The sequence below is a fragment of the Armigeres subalbatus genome, chromosome 3, assembly GCF_024139115.2.
Source record: "Armigeres subalbatus isolate Guangzhou_Male chromosome 3, GZ_Asu_2, whole genome shotgun sequence".
Classification (NCBI taxonomy): domain Eukaryota; kingdom Metazoa; phylum Arthropoda; class Insecta; order Diptera; family Culicidae; genus Armigeres; species Armigeres subalbatus.
In genome coordinates this window covers 72,238,567-72,255,197 of record NC_085141.1, presented here as the reverse complement: position 1 = coordinate 72,255,197, position 16,631 = coordinate 72,238,567, and the positions used below count along the sequence as shown (strand labels likewise).

The window sequence follows — 16,631 nt, the reverse complement described above, 5'->3', positions numbered from 1 at the left end:
TATATTTTTCCACAAATCGTGAATCGGCAATAAACACATTACATTGATTTACTAAAACCACAGAAACGAATACTGCTGCTAACCGCTAGTCAGTGCCATGGCATCCATACACAGATGGGACTGACTTGCGGTGAGGGGCAGCATAGTCAGAAAAAAAATATTGTAAGCCCTTTTTAGTGGAATGTATTCAACCGTCTAAGACGAGTTTAGTACTTTCCATTTAATTCCACTAATCGGTAATTTTCGACACTAAAAACATTATGTTCTTTGCTCAAGAGTCGTCAAGAGGGTAGGAAATGAAAGGTAAATAAATGACATAAAAACTATCAATAAGCGTACTGTTCTTTGCGAAGCATTGTAACTATTTACTCGAATGATTTTGTTACGACTTTTCAAACCGGATCTGGAACCTTGAAGAAGGTTCCAAATTCGCACCGAAACGTCAGAACGTAAGAGGAATAATAAGATTACTACGCCAATGTTTATTATAATCCGTTAGAAAATCCATAACATAAAAACCATCGGATTTCTTATTCTTTTTTTGCAATTCCTGATCATAATACCTACCTGGTTTACAGTTCATCTTTGAGTGATAAAACAACCTACTTTTCTATACCAACGAAATGGGTGCTTTAATTAACATTATGCAACTCAAATGAGGTGCATAATAGTAGTTTGTGCAACAAGTTGCAAAAAGATGATTTTTTCAGCACGAGTTGTACGTTTATCCAACGAGGCTTGCCGAGTTGGATAAATACTACGAGTGCTGAAAAAATCGAGTTTTGCAACGAGTTGCACACGCATAGTTCGATAAGCCGTGAAGTGATAGATGTACTTGTCTTTGGAAATTTTTGATATCATGTCCATCAAACTATTCCATTTATTACGCGACGTAGAGAATACACTATGTGAACACTTACCCATGCTAATTCAGCAAAATGTAGTCATGTAACAACTGTTCTGATGTTAGTTTTTCATTATAGCACCCAAATGAGTGTTATAATGAATATTATGCAACCCATTTGAGTTGCATAATGTTCATTAAAGCACCCATTTCGTTGGTATGGAAAAGTAGGCCGTTTTATCACTCGAAGACGAACTGTAAACCAGATATTATGATCAGGAATTGCAAAAAAACCATTATAACACACAAACTCGATTTTCTTAGCACTCGTAGTACATATTATCCATAAACGTACAACTTGTGCTGAAAAAATAATCTTTTTTCATCATCACAAACTACTACTTTGCAAACTAGTGTTTTATTATTTATTATGGCTAGTGATTCTATTATGGCTTTGCAAAAGCTTATGCGAGGTGGCGCACTACCATCAAAAGGCTAAATTACACTATAATGAAGAAATTTAAAAAAAAAACTTTGGCGGTACCGGTTCCTGTCGAAAAATACTTCCACCAACAGTAGCAACTCGACGTAAGCTTGACTGACAAATTCTGTAGACACTTGGTGTGGTTTATGTTGAATAGACATAGCCGAAGATACACTCACCCTGTAACGCTGTGCTTTCAATCTGACACCCGTCCGACCCGATAGGGATCGCTAGCTGACTATACAGCACCACACATGTGCATTCACCGCTAACTGGGGGTTATTTTTAGCTTACTTCCCTGCTTATGCGGTGAATAAAGCCATAGAAAAGCTTCTTTCCACTTGGAATCATCATTTCGTTAGAACGAACTACAAAGCTGGTTGAACAGCATGGGGCTGAATGTAGGTGGTTTGCTTGGAATACTCCGCAACCAATATGCACCGGTAATTAAATTTTCGTCCCGCTTTTGCCATGAAGAGGGTTCGAAAGAGAAAAAGTTTTCTATCGCTTCGTTTTTACAAAACACACAACTTTAAATCCTTTTCCTTCTTCGAGAACAACAACAGCAACCACCTTCCATGTTGTTGGCTAACGCTTCCCAGGAAGTCGATATGCGCAGGTGAGGACAATGACGTCGACAAAGAGGGCCATAATCCAATTTCAAGTCCTCAAAGGACGTTCTACGGTGCAGAACGGACCGGATCCCAAGTTCTGTAAGCCTATGAACTGCGACACCGATGACGACGACAACGACTATGTTACCTAATCGTTAGGTGTGGTTCGCGTATACCGCAGCCATACAAATAATCAAACTTGTAAGCTTTCCCAGTCGAATGCACTTTCACACTAGGGAAGATTATTTCAATACGGATGAAGGATTACCGAAACCAAATATTATTTTTCTATTCCATCATGCCTGTAAGTTCCAATTGAAACTAGCATTCTTTTAGTTACTTTATTTGTTACCAATTAAAGGCTTTCTATGCCTACACGATTATGCTTTTTGTGTGGGGACAAGCACAAAGAAGTCGAAAAAAATGTAAAATCGAAAAATTCTTCGATAAATCTAGAATCAGGCTAAAACGTCCTCGAATTCCGGCCTATCAATGAGTATAGTATTCAAACCGTATACTAAAACTACATCCACATACAATAAGAATGATCCCATTTCGTTAGTAACCCTAACCATCCACCACATAACTAACTCCAGCCGATAAATATGTCTAAGCATATCCTTTTTGAGAGTACATCTAACCCTCATGGCACAATGACATTACAAAGAGCTACAGCATTAAAGGCGACAAAATATACATGCAGCAAAAGCCAAAACAGTGCAATAAAACTTTGTTATGACACTAAACGTCTTCTTCTTGCTGTTCCTTCGGAATAGACAGACTCCCTGCCGAAAACGAGGACCCATTGCCCGATCCAAGAATATAGAAAACGAAATCGACGGAATCCAACAGCACCTAGAAGCTAGTGCCTGACATGGATAGCGAACCGAAAAAATAAAAGTTCTGTATGCGAATATTTATTTGTTTTGTTCCAGTAAACAAACGCATCAACCGAACTGATTGTGTTGTTAGGTGGGAACGTGCACGAATAGAAGCTTCGACGTACCGTTTATCCAGGTCTGCTTCTCAGGTATGGATCAGACATTTGTCTTTTTTTGCAAAAACAAAAGAAATCGAAAGACTTTGAGAACACTTTAGCATGAAAGCATCATATCTCTTAATTAATATGCGAAGGATTATCATTGAAGAAGCAACCAAGAAGTTTAAACCAAAATTTTGATTTTGATGTTAAGTTCTTGATCCATCCCTGTCGTTGAGAAGGACTTGACGGTTACGTACCAAAGCTCACTAATATTCAGTGTTTTTCCAAGCACATAAAACGTGACAAACACGGCAGTTTCGTACAGCAGTTTTCAACCCGTTTATCGTCAACATCAGTTGCAATTTCACATGTTTGCTTCCTATATATAGTCTAGGCACTATCCAAAAAATATATATTGAGAACCCCTCTGCATTAAATTGATGATAAAGCGACAGTTTAGGTATGCTTTAGTGGGCGCTATGTTCCGCAGCATTTGATTTTCGTTTTGAATGATTGATTAATTTTATTCCCGTCGACGACAGTTTGTTAAGCAAATTTTGAAAAATTGATGCAAATTAGATTTAATCTACCTAATTGATATATTTTACAGCACAATTTACTCAAATTATGTACGGTTATTCTTCCCCATTTCGTTGCAGATGCGCGTTTTCAACCAGGAGTACAAAGCGATGCCGGAATTGAACGAGGCACTTTCCTACCGGGAGGAGTACGAGAAGAATGAATCTTAAGATGATTGTACAGCAACATATCCTGTAGATATTGCTGACAAGATCTTTGATGCAAATGTCTCACACTGATAATAGTAATAATACTACACAACGCAGCTTCAATTAATTAATACGAGCATATCCGTCATTTTACAACACTATTCTATCTACACGCGTACTTCTCCAAATAGTTGCCACGTTCCATCTATGCTATCTGGAAAATGCACAGTGCAACCGCATCAGTAGCGGTCGTTACTCATGACTTGTGGATGTCAAAATGCAACAGCAGTAGTGTTATACTATGTTCAGACTACGGGCTTTTTACATGCTACTGAGCTATTTTGATGGCATTTCTCAAGCCGAACATTTTAATGACATGTTGTTCAATTCGTAGTCTGAACGTGGTATTAGATGTTTTCAGCCAATAAATTATTTTCCCTCATAGTATCCTGCGCTGTTGTTGGAAGAGCTAGTCAATACTACACAATATAATACAGCTTACAAGTTTATTGTTCTATCTCACTCTCGATTCGTGATCTAAGCGAATCGTGACCCAGTGAGATTAGCGAAGCTCTAGACTTGGTCGTCGTTCTTCTACATAGATGACATAGCCCTTTCCGTGTTTCAACTTCGACTCGTGCACGTCCGTTAGTTAAAAGCAAGCTCGCTAGGTGTTTCATGTTTTAATCCAATTTCTTGCGTTTGGGTTCAATATTGGAATTTATGATGTAACGTTAGACGTTACATAAAACGCAGCTCTAGCGACGACCGGGAAGGTAATTGATTCTTCCAGTGGATGGAACGACATTCGAGAATCATTGGGTGCTGAAGTGGAGGGTGCCCTGAAGTTAATTGGATGATTGGACTGAAGAATAGTTTTATAGCTTTGCTAATCCCATTTGTGCTTGGTCCCCGGAGAATCGTGGATTGCATCACCACTTTAAATATAAATAAATATGCAACTGGCGGTACATTTTACAAACAAAATTCATGTCTTAAATATTGAACATTATAAACTACTCAGTTTGTTAAATTGCAGGATGGCTTTTATGATGCCGTACATAAACAAATGCTGAGGGTGGCTGGGTGCGATTCCCGGTGCTGGTCTAGGCAATTTTTGGTTTGGAAGCTGTCTCGACTTCCCTGAGCATGTTAGCGAATGCAAAAATGGTATATTGGCTTAGAAACCATGCGGTTAATAACTATGGAAGTGCTAAATGAACACTAAGCAGCAAGGCGGCAATGTCCCAGTGGGGGATGTAAAGGCAATAAGAAGAAGAAGAAGAAGAACAAGACATAAACAAATCATCTTTAAAACATTTAGAGTGGTAATTCAAATTGAATCATATGTATTAAAATTACTAAACGCAGGATTGTTACGGAAATCCTGAAATATTTTCCGCGTCGACTAAAATCAAATCCGCGCCATTTCCACGCGGCTTAGAACTAAATTCTAAGCGAATACCATTTTCTTATCACAATTTACTGAACGTCTTCTCTACAAGCTCGTTTTTAAAAGATTGGGCCGTTACAAATATTTAATTAAAATTATGTCCAACTGGTCTCCGAAATGTCAAGGCATAATAAAAAATAAACATTAAAAACAAAAAAATCTTAAAAACTCTTTGGATTTGTTAAAGAATGTTTTGGAATATCTCAAAATTATCCAATTTCGTTGTTGCCCTCTCAAAATATTATTTTTAGGCAAAAAAACTGAACAACTATTTTTGCCTTTCTCGTATACTACACACTTAAAATAAATCGCCGAATTCGGTAAAATTTTACCGAAATCTCAACAGCAGAACTGTTCGGTAAATAATTTAACTGATTTTCGGTGATTTTGACAGTTGAGCAATGGAAAAAATTACAAAAAATCTGTAAAATAAATTACCGAACAGTTCTGCTGTTGAGATTTCGGTAAAATTTACCGAATACGGTGAAATGAGTTAAGTGTGTAAGTATTAAGTAGTAAGTAAAATTGCCTAGTCCATAATAGGAACGCATGTAGTGGTGGCACTATTCTTAATTTTGGTTCCTATTATGACACAGCCCATTGTTTTTTTTATGGGATTGACCATAATGGGACCACTAGTGCGACAACTGGTGCAAAGGACGACAAAAATTAAGAAAAATCATGTTTTACAATTATGGTTTGAAAACATTGTAAATTAACGTCCAAGTCGGGTGGTTTAATCCCCGGAAATAGGCAATTAACTTTGATTGAACTGAATTATGGTTTCTTTGATTTGGAGGAGATTAATGGTGTTATCGTGTCATCCCTAGCAGCACACATGTTTCACATAGGCTACGGCAACTTATATGTGACCAGATCTAGTCACATTCAAGTTGCTGCAACCATTTTTGTCTGTCTTGTGCTGCTCGGGATATGAATATGTTTCATTGATCAAAAAACGTTTTGTGGTGATGTGATGTGCCACTTGGTGTATAATCCACTGGTGCGACAACTGGTGCTATAACCACGACTGGTACATGTAGCCTATCTCGAAATTACAAAGAAACTGACATGAAAATGGGTGTTCATGTCCTTCAATAGACATGTTTTTTGTGTACGTCATGGTTCAGAATAGATTTAAAATGACAAGTGGCTTTCCTCTTCTCATAACATTTGTTAAAACAATACTTAAGAGTGTAAACTGCATGCCATTCAATAAGGTCTTGGACATATCCGAAAAATAATGTTAATAGTCTTCCACCATCTTGGCTTGAGTCTTGCTATGCATACGGTTCCGCGAAATAGTACAGTAAAATTTAATTACCATTCTTCTACCAGGCAGAATAACAACGATTTCAATAATGCTTGTTCTCTAGTATGGCCCTCTGCTAATCTTCAGTTTCAATTTTTTTTTGTTAACCAATTTTATTTGCTAATTATCTAATACATTCATTCATCTCTTAGACTAGGTGTTCCGTGTTTTATTAACACTATCATCCTTATTTGCTATGTTACGTTTTTAGTTATTATTAATACATTTCAATTGCCTCTGGCAGTTAGGATATTTCCTCTGGTTGAATTGAACCACGTAGGAATTATAATGTTTTCTACTTAAACTAAACTTAACCTAATTTATACTAAGGGTACAAGGAGCTAATCGTTGCAATAGAAGATTGCAACGATTTTTGTCTAAAATTGGAAATTATTTTGTTGGACATTTGTTGCAATGTCTCAATATTAGAAATTCTATGAAGTTCATTGGTACTATACCACGGAGGCAACTTCAGAATCATTTTCAAAATTTTATTTTGAATCTTCTGAAGTTCCTTCTTTCTGGTATTGCAGCAACTAGTCCATATTGGCACAGCATACAACATGGCTGGTCTAAAAATTTGTTTGTAAATCAAAAATTTGTTCTTAAGACAAAGTTTTAATTTTCTGTTTATAAGTGGATATAGACACTTAATATATTTGTTACATTTGGCTTGAAGGCCTTCAATGTGATTTTTAAAAGTTAGTTTTTGGTCCAGCAGAAGTCCTAAGTATTTGGCTTTGCTAGACCAATTAATTGGAACCCCATTCATAGTGACAATATGTCTGCTAGAAGGTTTCAAATAAGAAGCTCTCGGCTTATGTGGGAAAATTATAAGCTGAGTTTTGGAAGCATTCGGGTTCAGTTTCTATTCATTTCACACTTGCCGCTCGCTTGCGGTGTCAATCGAATCTGTATCTTCATTACTTTTTTCTACTCCCTTTGGCTTTGAGTAGTATAATTATCACCGAAAAAAACCAATAAATAAATTTCGATAAAGCCCATCTAGATAGACATATAAATACATTTCGAATAAACGTCCTGAGATCTAGCATTTAATTTTATTAATTTTCACCAAAAACTAAATCCGCGCGAAACCCCAAAATTGGTATGTAAATCCACGCCCAATTCGCGAAAATCACGAAATTCGCATAGTCGTAACAACCCTGAAACGTAACTCTAGTTTTGTTTAAGCTTAGTAAAATATCCGCAAACGTGACCTTTAAGTGGTCTTGTTGTGTAGAAGTTATCACGCCTATCTAGATAGTAGGAGGTTGAGTGTTCGAGTCCCTCCAAGACACGTGGATTCTTTTTCGCAAATTTCATATCAATTTGTCCATTTCGAAACATGTGCTGTGCATATGCACAGCCAAGATATTTAACAAAAACCAGGGTTTCGACTTTTCATTTCAATGAGACCAAAGCAAGCGTTTTTCGGGCCAAAGGAAAATCTTGTTTCGTTGTTTATGTTGAGGATCATCTTTCACCCATCCATCTTTTCTCTAGAATTAGCATTGGAAAATGAACGAAAATCTTGCCTATTAGATGAAAATCCTTTTTCGTTTCATTACTTTTACCTCTCACTCACTTTTCGCGAGAATTATCGCAGAACAATTACAAAATTGTTTGACCGCGCTGGGATTCGAACCCAGAATAGTAACAATAATAGCTGTGGGGATGCGCTTCCTTTAGCCACACCACCACAATATTGGTATGAAAAGCGTTAAGTTATTTGTTCCACATAAGCTACTACCATTTGCATTTATGATGCCACGAAAAGACTCGAATATGAAAGAAAAGGAGCAAACCAACGTTTAGCGGCAATCGAAGTGAGCGAAAAATTGTTATCACTCTCCAGGCTGTTTTTCTTTCCCGAAAAGCGATTTCTCCCCGAAAACTTACGTGAGGGAAAATCATGTGCTCCTGAGATTGAGTGAGCATTACGAACCCTGACAAAAACATATCTTAGGGAGCGTCCACAAATTACGTAACGCTTAGAGGGGGGAGGGGGGGGTTGGTCGAAGTGTGACAATCCTTGCAAAAATTTCAGATGTGTCATACAAAGTGTGACGTAGGGGGGAGGGGGGGTTGAAAATGCCCAATTTTTGCGTTACGTAATTAATGGATCTTCCCGTACTTAAAATATTCTAGATTCACATAGGGGAAATGATGGCGTTGGCAGGTTTTGTTCTACTCATTATTGTCAGGGGTGTTTTCGTTGACCAAATTTTATGAAATTTGGCCACAATGTTCCAATTTGTGCAGGCCAAATTTGTGCATAATTAGTTACAGAAAACCCCCTGACAATAATAGAACAAAACCTGCCGAAGCGAGCCGTCATTTTCCCTATTTATACTTAATTGCATTGCAAAAACTTAACAACTTTAAATCGTATCATGGTTTGAACTACTGGTAGCAGCTCCTAAACGCGATTCTTATTTCATGCATGAAATGTTGGAGAAAGTTATAGCAACTGAATTTTGATTTCCTTTTTATCTTCTCACATTAGACTAGTAACTCGAAACGTGTGTGTGTGTGTGTGTTCAGGGGTCTAAGCAATTTTCGATTTGGAAATTATCTCGACTTCCCTGGGCATAAAAGTATCATCGTGTTAGCCTCATGATATACGGATATACGAATGCAAAAATGATAACTTGGCTTAGAAAATTCGCGGTTAATAACTGTGGAAGTATTGAATAAACACTAATCAGCGAGGCAACAATATCCCAGTTGGTGATGGAATGCCAATAAGAAGAAGAGCCTGTCTCATTTCCCGGCTTGAACTCAAATTAAGCTTAAGAGTGCTAGTTCAATAATTCTAGATTGCTTTGAGAATAGGTCGTATGCCGATGGGCCTCACTACAGGTGTGGTCCAAACCCTAAGGTAGTATTTGTTCAACGAACATTCGCTCTTTTGAGAAACTCTCAGCTGGGTTGCCGAAGATGACCGATGGCGACCGAATGTGACGTCACGTCTGGCATACTCACGTTTGCGTAATTTTTTCGACTAATACAGACTTGGAGCACTTTGGCCCACACCTTTACGGAAGCACATCGGTCGTATGTGCAAAAGAAAGGCTCTCTTTTGCTAATAAATAAGATAGTTTTGCATTTTTCGCTATATTTCCACTTCAGCACTAGGGTGTCCCAAAAAAAAAACACTATGTTCGAAAAGTCATTTTCTAAAACACTATGAAAAATCAACAACGGGTTGCATCCTCGATTTCAATTTTAAGACAAAAATAACAAAAGCATGAGACTAACTACGCCCGGCCACGCCTACCTTTACCGTATCTAGAAAATGAAATAGAATCAGAGATATGTAATGTAACATGCCACTCAATGGCGAAACTTGAAATTTGAATTCATTTCTTAATTTACAACAATTTTACTAGACATGTGCGCCGCCGCCGATGATAATTTCACGCCGTCACCGTCGTTAAATATAAATCAGCGCCCCGCCGTATGGAAATTGATCACGCCAATGGTTAGTGAAGAACTTTTAAAGCAGTACGTAAATGAGTTTCGTATATTTTTCATAAGAGCATTTAAATTGTTTAGTTTAGTTTTACCTAGCTGTCGGAAATTCAGCCAAGTTTATATAACAATTATTCACTTACAGACACAATACAATTATTCATTTTTCATTCTAATTTATGATAAAGTGAATAAATCGAAATCATTAAAAGGTGACCTACCATAAAATGCAACTAGCATTTGGGAAAATGTGTTTACTTGCTACACAACGTATGCTCGGCGATACATTAAGTTATTTGTTATAAACAATCTTTAAAAAAATAGGAAACTGTTTTTCAGGAATTTATTGAGCACATTTTAGGATTTTTTTTAGGAAACCCTTCAGGAATTTCTTCATGAAATCTTTCAGGAACTTCTTCAGATATTTCCACAACAAATCATTGTAAATTATCCCTGAAAGAGTAATTTACCGGAGCACTTCCTGGAGGATTTCTTGGGAGAAAAACTTGATGAATTTCTGTGGAAATTTCAAAGCAAATTTGTGTAAAAAAAATCCGGAGGAATTGATCAATGGATTTCTAGAGAAACTTCTGGAACTTAATAATACATAATTTCCACGAAATTGATTAATTTTCTGGGAGTGAAATGATTAGACAACTTCCGGCAGGACTTTCTTGGAAATTTTCTTGAATGATTTCCAAATGAATTTCCGGGGGAGTTCTTGGAGATTTTTTTAGAACATCTCCTGAAAAAAAAAAGGCCGAAATACTATTTTTATAACACACGAGAAAGGCTCCATCACCGCTAGGTGGATGATTCTAGGTTTTATATCTATTTATGGAAATCTTAATTATTTATTGCTCTTTATTATTTTTTCGTGGAAAGTTTTTGTGGAAAATTTGTAATTGTTTATAGCTAATATTGATTTAGGGAAATTTTGCATTTTTTCCGCGGAACATTGTGATTTCATGAAACATTCTTCTTTTATAATTCAAATTTTTGCCATTAAGCGTGCCAATTTAGTTTTTGTTTTGTGAAAAATTCTTAATTAATTATTGAAATTTTGCATTATTTGTGGAGATTTTACATTTATTTATTGCTCTTACCATGATTTCTTGACTGGCAATTCGCTATTTTATTATGGAAAATTTCTATTTTTTTATTTTAGTCATTATCTTCCATATTTGTTGCAGATAAAGTGGAACGCAACATTATCCTAATCATCTGCCAATGAGTACAAAGAGTTATCACTGTTCTCTTTTGTTGTTTGTTTTTTGCATTTATCAGCGACAATTACACTCCTTGATAGTATCTAGCAGACAGTAAAATAACCAAAATTGTTTGGTAATGTCCAACTTTCTTCACTTCCCGAGTAGCACAATTCAGACCGATTCAGTTGCAGCAACTCATATATGACTGGCTTTGCTCGTAGATAGGTTACAGCAGCTCGTTTATGACAAGCGTGGTGCTTGGGTTGTGAGCTCACTTCCAGACACATTCATAGTCGGCATTGGACTGTCAATATTCGGTTGAATATTGGTCATTGAATATTTATGAACATTCTACAAATTTATATATTATTTCAAATTTAAACGCGTTTTATGTATTTTTATGTTATATATTATATTTGCTCGGGTTTCAGCCAAACCGGACCAAGCGACTTTTTGACTGACTTGTGATATTTTGTCCGCAAAAAGGAAACGGAAATTATTTTATATCAATTCATACGCACATTTGTTGAAGGATATCCACAGTTTTGAGACAGAGGGATACCCGGTACTATTTGTGATCAGTTAGATCTGCTAACCAAAAGTTTGGCTAGAAAAATGGATATTTTTTGCTGGCGCTTGGTGTGATTTGGCAGAACCCCGGCCATTTTATGTATTTTTTATGTATCACACAGAAATGAGCTCGATTTACGTTCGTGAAACAATTTCATAGGTAGACGTAAACAATAAACAATGCTAATTATGTTTTTTCTGCACATAGCAAGCACTCTCCGTGACAATCGACAATCATTTATCAAAAATCAATATCGATATTTATCAACAATCGGCAGCTTCATGAAGTGGAATATTGTAAGGTCAATCCTCACGGGATCCAGATTTAGAAGTGTTCGCGTTTCCAAGGGCACATCACTCAATAAGGAAGCAACGCACAACTCTCATTTTCATTAGGTATTTCTGCTTTGTTGCGTCGCAGCATGCGTAAAATAATAAAAAAGACAGTTGTGCGTTACTTCCGCATTGAATGGTGTGCCCTTGAAAACGAGAGTGCTTTTAAGTTTGGATTCCGTGAGGAGTAAGCATTCTCAGCTCAGTGACAGTCGATGGAGTAGTCGTTCGACTACGTCAATCTATTTTTTAAATAATCATACGAAAAAACATTCAACTACTCGACGACATTCGTTGATATAAACATTTGAAAGTCTAACCGTACTTCCATTATAGTAGACGGGTCCGCGACGTTAGGCATAAGTACGTTAGGCATAATTGACGTTAGGCATAACGGACGATAGGTGTAATGTACGTTAGGCATAATGGACGTTTGGTATAATTCAGCCTTCTTTATGTCATAGACTGTTCTTTGGGTCATTTTATGCCTAACGTCCATTATGCCTATCGTCCGTTATGTCTAACGTCCATTATGCCAAAAGTCTTTATGCCTAACGGGGTATACCCATAGTAGACTGATGGAACTTCTAATTAGAACGTAGTTTACGTCATGCGGTCGTGTCTTGTATATAACCCTTCTGATTTTTTAAATCACTATCTATAATGCTATTGAAAATCAAGAAGGGGAGGGATCATTTATTCCTGTCTATGACCAAAAATATTACTGCTAGTTCACCATAACTAAGCGGAAGAAGTGAATAAACTAATTAATAAAATGTCATTCAATCATTCGGGTAAGTTATTCGTTGGATAAGGATTTGCCTGAAGCTGTCAATGTGACCATGATCAATCTTACTTCGTAACACACCGTTACGTTAATGTGTCTATTCAGCGTTACAGGTTACAGGGAAGACCCATTTAATACAGAAAGCAAAAATAACGATTTTTAACTTTCTGCTATGTCAAACGCCTCCCTTTCTGAAAATAATTTATGAACGGACTTCATAAGACTTTTAGAGTCCATTTTTGCCAAGCCAATGATGCTATGCTACACACTCTTTGCATAATTTTAGCTTTAAAAATTTAGGGCAAGTCAAATAGAAACTACATTATAATAAAAAAAACTATTGTCTCACAAGCTGTGACTTGCTTGAGGTAACACATTTAAGCTACCTGTCGAATTGGAATGGAAACTAATTATGTGTGGCCATAAAATCAACATTGTCTTCATCGTTTGCACGACTACTGAGAATAGAACCCATCAGCGATGACAAATTTCGAGAAACCATCGCAGATATGAGTTCGCAAAGTTTAGGATATGTATTCAAGCTCGAATCTAAGTTGAAGATAGTGGTGAGTTGAGTTTTGTTCGGTAAACGTCATTCTAATTTATGATCCGTTTTCAAACTTGTAAAATTGCTTTTTAGTTATCTTTGATAGCGACATTTGCAAATTGATTTACGCCGATAATCGAACTTTCTGTTCTTTGTTACAAAGATGGTTATGTACCATCATGAAGGAAGATATCAAAAGCCAGATCAAAAATGACATATCGGCTGGTACATTGTATTGCGGTCATCAAACTCAAACTCTGATGTGCTACTTACCTAAAAGTAGTTCCATGCAATCTATATCAGCAAAAACAGAGAAAAGAGAAGACAAAGTTTTATAATTGTATCTTCTTGTATTAGACGAGACGCTCAGTAAAACATGGAAAGACATTTGATGCTATATAATGAACACTATGCTATAGACGTTAGTACCGGTTGTTATTGTGCACAGGACAGACAGGTAGTATATGATAAGTACAGTGCCATATTTCTATCAAACAAAAGTACCTTACCGAAGAAGCCAATAGGAAGAAGCTTTTTATTTCATACGTTGCCAAATTCGTACTACATACATTCAACAAAAAAAACTGACTTTTTCGAGATGCTAGTTCTATTTTGATAAACCTAGTCGATGAGAACGTCAAGTATCATTCATGCTTTTCATGTACAAAAACGGTCATGCAAGATGTGACCAAATCCAAGTAGGAAAAAACTATAGATATAATTGAATATAAACTCAAACCATTACTGCAGGATGAAGAAAGCTTTAACAAGCATATAATACACCGTCTTTAAGATCTGAGTTCTAACCCGCACCACCGACCGACGAAACCATACACCATTTCACCTGCGGAGATATTCCGTTTCGGAAAGAGAAGGTAATAAGGGTACCCAAGAGTATATCTTATCATTCGCAACCCCTTTTTATGAGAGTAATTTCGCATTGATTCTCGTTCGTAATCCGAAAACGATGATAACCAGACTTTTCGTAGCCATCTTCTGCTTCTCTAGCTTTTGGTCAACGCTAAGTCAGCCCCGGACGAGGAGACATTTATAGATTTTCCGGAAAAAAAAAACTTCAATCAATTTTTTCCAACCGGTACAGAGTTAGAAAATTGTTGGAGATTATTGGAAAATGCTCATTATCTTCACTGAGGAAAATGGTCGTTCTACGGAAGCTGAAATTTGCGGATCCTTGTTTTGCTTTAAGATTTGGATTCAGAATAAGATAAGTTGTTTTGTTTTGAAATCCAATCAAATTTCGTGCAATCTAATAATGCTTAGTTAAGTACCAGTAGGATGTATGTTGCGATTAATAACGATAGTAAAATATTTTGTTTATAGCAAGCCAGAGAACTAACCTCTTCTACAGATTATAACAACCTACGTTATACGTCAAATTTATTATGGTCAGATAATTGTGAGATTTTCTATTACGAAAGCAAACATCTTCGCCAATCCCCGACCAGCAAAATGTATTCACCTGAATGGAAGCCCCTCTCGTCGTTACCGCTAACCTTTGCACCAGCTTCTGTAAGTACGGTATGCTCGGGCAAGTCACCTGGCATAGAGCTATTTGGTCGACGAGAGGGTGTATTTGCAAAACAGCAGGAGAAAAAAAATCGATCGATTTTTCCATTCGAAGAATTCAATGGCTGCAGCAGCGCAGTTAGTCGTATAACCGCCATAGCCACCCGGAGCAGCTCCCACAGTATCATGCACATCCGCACGTACAAACTCATCATTAGAAGGATATGCGAGTGTTCGTGGGAAGCTAGAAACATTCGACAAGGATATTGAAATGCTTCTGCGACGGCGAGGGTTCGTCTTCGTGGGAATATACCGCACTCGTTGCTACCGGCGCGGGGACGGCGGCAAGCGTTGGGGATACAATCAACGCTCCCCTTTATCACATTCCTATTAAGACGTGAACTGGGACCTTGGGGTGATTTGCTCCAGGGAGTGATCGATCCATCAAATCAATGAAGCTGGCGGCGCTTTTCTCTCGCCGTAAGTGCGAATATCAACACTAGACCCTATTTTTTACGAGACGAAAGCACGTATGCAAAATAAAACCACACAAAAATAATGTGAAGGTTTAAGCAAACCGAACCCTTATACTTCGAATGTCAAACAGAATGGCGTGGAAACAGAACTGTATTCGCAATATTCGCATTTATATTAAGATTATTGTAGAGCTTGTAAAACTGAATGTAACAAACAACATGCCGAGTGGAAAATGGCCCCAAATTACTACCAGCTTTGACGTTGTTTTAACCAATAAACCTAAACCGAATTTCAAAGTGCAGGCACAAAATTAACAAAGTTAGCTACTTAAAATTGCTAACTTTTTGTGACTTTTCAAAGCATTCAAAATTTGAAAAAAATATTTGAGGCGATTCAAATATCACGTCCACTACTTTTTGCGATTTTTAGACGAACCCCCACCCTCTGTCACGCTTTTTGTATACCGAGTATATGCACTGTCACACAGTATTGAGTCCTCCCCCCTCAAACTGTGGACGTCATTTTTGAACGACCTTTGTCTGTTGGTCGTTGTCGGACATAGTGGTCGTTGAGGGATACCGTGGTTGCAGTTCTAGGAAGAATCCATTCATAACTGCCAAGAATATGAATAAGCGATATGGAGCAAAAAAATATGTAGCTGAGCCGCAAAATGGTAGAATGTCATATTCATGGACGAGAAAAAATTTAACTTTTTCCGGACCGAAGGACTGGTTAGGGTATAACGTAAACCAGGATTGGATCAGTGTTGCGAAAAACACAAAGTCTCAAATGTCATCCATGATTCAAATAAAGCGTGAGTCAACCCCCACCCGACTCATGGGCCAGAGAATCGTTCATGATTCGACTTGCGATTTGCACCATTGCAGGATTTTTACGCGTACTTCTTTGTTGAATTCATCAAATTAACATGCTTTGCTTAAAACAATGGATAATGAATCGTAAACATAAATTACGCTTCGGTCGGGTTATAACGCTTTTTGGAGCGTATTCATTTTTCAGCGAATGAGCGAAACGATGCGATTCTGCGGGAAAAACTCAAGCGCAATGCTCTTCCTGTAGAAAAGCAAAGATTGTAAAGCGTAGTGGTGGTCATTAAGATGGACCACACTTATTTGAAAAAAAAAATCAAATTTTTTTTTCGAGACGTGTACCCCCTGAAAATCATGCTTTTACTCCCAGATGCTACTGTAAGGATTTCAGCCAGATCCGTCAAGTCTATTTAAGTGGGTACTCAACAAGCATGAAGTTTAAATGAGAAAAAAGT

The 16,631-nt window shown here is 37.2% G+C and overlaps 2 protein-coding genes across 2 annotated transcripts in view; one reads left to right on the top strand and one right to left on the bottom strand.

Annotated features, from left to right (window-relative positions):
• LOC134227800 (uncharacterized) overlaps positions 1 to 4,252 on the top strand; it is a 37,452-nt gene extending 33,200 nt beyond the window's left edge. The window contains exon 4 of the mRNA XM_062709479.1: positions 3,584 to 4,252. Coding sequence (XP_062565463.1) covers positions 3,584 to 3,673 — 90 coding nt within the window. The 3' untranslated portion in view covers positions 3,674 to 4,252. The remainder of the gene's footprint in view (positions 1 to 3,583) is intronic.
• The window catches only part of LOC134227932 (RNA-binding protein Musashi homolog 1-like), a 145,303-nt gene that overhangs the window by 51,665 nt on the left and 77,007 nt on the right, over positions 1 to 16,631 (bottom strand). Inside the window, exon 3 of the mRNA XM_062709643.1 lies at positions 13,616 to 13,636. Coding sequence (XP_062565627.1) covers positions 13,616 to 13,636 — 21 coding nt within the window. The remainder of the gene's footprint in view (positions 1 to 13,615; positions 13,637 to 16,631) is intronic.